Source organism: Coregonus clupeaformis, chromosome 25, assembly GCF_020615455.1.
Source record: "Coregonus clupeaformis isolate EN_2021a chromosome 25, ASM2061545v1, whole genome shotgun sequence".
Classification (NCBI taxonomy): Eukaryota; Metazoa; Chordata; class Actinopteri; order Salmoniformes; family Salmonidae; genus Coregonus; species Coregonus clupeaformis.
The window spans coordinates 16613654-16616997 of record NC_059216.1 but is presented as its reverse complement, the minus strand read 5'-3'; the positions used below and the strand labels follow the sequence as shown (position 1 = coordinate 16616997).

Here is a 3344-nt window from a genome sequence, read left to right as displayed (position 1 = left end):
GGAAAAACAATTAAGATGCTTTTAAATTACTTTTCAAGCAACGTCTGAAAAATGACATCACAGGAGAAAGAACGTGCATGGCGAAAAAGCAGCGTTAAAGCCCCTTCTGACATTCAATAAGATTAGTTTATAGTGAATATTTTCATGAGACTGTTCTTTTTAGTTCGCGCAGGTGTACAATAGGGGGGCAAGTCGAGGAGTCTCACGCCTAGGTGTGAGGAGATTATTCAAATAGGGCAAGCGAAGAAGTAGGCTAGGGATTGGAGGCTCGCCTGGCGTACAGAGCTATATCATAGCGTTTACAGCCAGCTCTGATCGTCATTTCAACTCCAGTCATCATCAGACGCTATTCAGCGCCCGTGGGCACGGCTGGCTGAAAGACACACCACACATGCGCCAGTCCTTGCCGGAGCATAGGCTACAAAGGACCCGAATACCCCGTGGTCCCAAATCACCATCTGTTAGAGCGCATTCTGCCATTTCTTCTGCGGAGAAACGGTTTGAAAACTATTCGGAACTTCCATGATGCTTGGAGCAGTTAAAATGGAAGGACACGAACACACAGACTGGAGCACCTACTACGGAGAGCCCGAGGTGGGTACCTTAAATATATTTTTTCGTCAGCAGCCGATCCCATTTTAAACAACTCAATATTAGCCCAGAGATAATATTAACTTTGTGATCAAATATTGACTTGAGGCGCCTCCAAATCCTGCCCCATCTCTACGCACGGCACTATCCTAACAAAGGTGTTCTTGACATGTAGGGGAAACTTTTTACTCAGATTGTAATTGCATATGTCTACATTCATCTTTACAAAATTATACACAGTTTTTTCATGTTACCCATTGAGCAAACATTTGTGTTAGCCTGTTTGATTGGTGAACGATTGATTCAAATATTTGTGTTGCAGGTACTTTTAGCCTAATATTGTCCACATATAGCTTATGCTTATTACACACTAGAACAATTTGATTGAGTTTCTATTTTGAAGATGATTAGCTAAGGTAAGACATGGCGACAACTCGTTTTCGTTTTTACCAGCTTGATGTAGGCTAGACATTACAATTGGTCACATCATCGAGTGAAATTATATTACTGTCAAGAAATGTTCTTTACCAAATTTAGCCTTGGATTTCAACAGAGCACGAATCTGCACTGGGATTGCTTGCTTTCACACCAATTTATTATCATACCGTTTTAATGATAGGCCTAATGATGATCATATTATTGTTGATTGTTATTATTATTGCTGATATTAGGCTACTGTTATTATGTTAGTATCATAGCTATATTAAGTATACTACAAATCAATAGGCTGTAGTGTCAACCCTTCCTAAAAACTCAATACATAACAGGCTAACAATCTTTGTTTTCCGTCTTGTTTTCAAGTGTTACACCTCGGTTGGCAACATGAACACAGGCCTGGGCATGAACTCAATGAACACCTACATGAGCATGTCGGGCATGAGCACCACGGCCAACATGACAGCCAACTCCATGAACATGTCGTACGTCAACACAGCTATGAGCCCCCCCATGACCGGCATGTCACCGGGCACCGGAGCCATGAACGGCATGGGCACGGGCATGACAGCCATGAGCGCCGCGCTCAGCCCCAGCATGAGCCCCATGACAGCGCAGCCTCAGTCCATGAACTCCCTAACCTCCCCCTACGCCAACATGAACGCAATGAGCCCCATGTATGGACAGTCCAGCATCAACAGATCTAGGGATCCCAAGACATACCGGAGGAGCTACACTCATGCCAAGCCCCCATACTCTTACATTTCCCTCATCACTATGGCTATCCAACAGTCCCCCAGCAAGATGCTGACGCTGGCTGAGATCTATCAGTGGATCATGGACCTTTTCCCGTTCTACCGACAGAACCAGCAACGCTGGCAGAACTCAATTCGCCACTCTCTATCGTTCAATGATTGTTTCCTCAAAGTGCCTCGATCCCCAGATAAGCCCGGTAAGGGCTCGTTTTGGACCCTCCACCCGGATTCGGGAAACATGTTCGAGAACGGCTGCTATCTGAGGAGGCAGAAACGGTTTAAGTGTGCCGGCCAAAAGAAGATGTGCAAGGAGTCGGGCCGGAAGACATCAGAAGGCGGCTCCAACAGCAGCTCGGAGAGTTGCAACGGCAACGAGTCCCCCCATTCCAACCTGTCCCCCAACGACCACAAAAGGTCTCTGTCAGACATGAAGTCGACCCAGGCTCTGAGTCCGGAGCACGCCACCTCACCGGTGTCCCATTCCCAGGCACATGGGCACCTCATGTCCCAGCATCACTCGGTCCTCGCACAGGAAGCACACCTGAAACCCGAGCATCACTACTCGTTCAACCACCCCTTCTCCATAAACAACCTCATGTCCTCGGAGCAACAGCATCATAAAATGGATCTAAAGACTTACGAGCAGGTGATGCACTATTCCGGCTACGGTTCCCCCATGGCCGGGGCGCTATCCATGGGTTCAATGGGCAAAGCGGGCTTAGATTCCTCGTCAATGCCCGCTGATGCATCTTACTATCATGGTGTCTACTCCAGGCCTATTATGAACTCTTCATAAACTTTGACCCCAAACCTCAAACAGACCTTTTTCAGCATTTTGTACATTTGTAAAATTATAGTTTGTGCAAATTATGTAGGCCTATTCCAGATATTTTTGACGTTTCCCACTGATTTAGTTGTCAAGTTGGTTTAGTAATTATTTTGTAAAGGGATGTTAATAATAATGTGACTAAATTTGTTTAAAAGGCTGCTTTGAGAATGGACCAAAAGACAATTAGCCTACTGTAAAATACATCTGTATACCGGGAATCTTAAATGAATTTAAATGCATTGTGGGAGACTGAAGTTCTTCAATAATTTGTGTAATTCTTATTTATGACTTGTAAATGTGTATTGTTGTAGTTGACAACAAGAACAGAATCTATATTAAAGTGTTATTTGGATTTTTTTCTGAACACAATGGTGTATTTAAAAAATATATGTATAGCCTACAACAGGCCTTCTACCCAGCAATACAATTATGATAATAATACAAATAATAAAGATTATTATTATTATTATTATTATTATTATTATTATTATTATTATTATTAGTAGTAGTAGTAGTAGTAGTAGTAGTAGTAGTAGTAGTAGTAGTTGTTGTAGTAGTAGTTGTAGTTGTATGCATAGGCTTATACTATTAGCAGCAGCAGTGGCAGTGCCAGATAAACCCATGGATATGTCTAATATTTTTTACTTAGAATGACAATATTCGTTTATATTGAAAATATCAACACCAGCATCTCTTAACTATTAACAAATGGGTCCATTATGTCGAAGAAAAAC

At 42.7% G+C, this 3344-nt stretch overlaps 1 protein-coding gene across 1 annotated transcript; it reads left to right on the top strand.

The window, feature by feature from the left end:
* Window positions 1-273: 273 nt before the first annotated feature.
* On the top strand, window positions 274-2962 carry LOC121538771 (hepatocyte nuclear factor 3-beta-like). The gene is made up of 2 exons (XM_041846934.1): window positions 274-594; window positions 1393-2962. Exons 1-2 carry the CDS (start codon window positions 523-525, stop codon window positions 2575-2577), a joined length of 1257 nt encoding a protein of 418 aa, XP_041702868.1. The 5' UTR covers window positions 274-522; the 3' UTR covers window positions 2578-2962.
* Window positions 2963-3344: the final 382 nt, after the last annotated feature.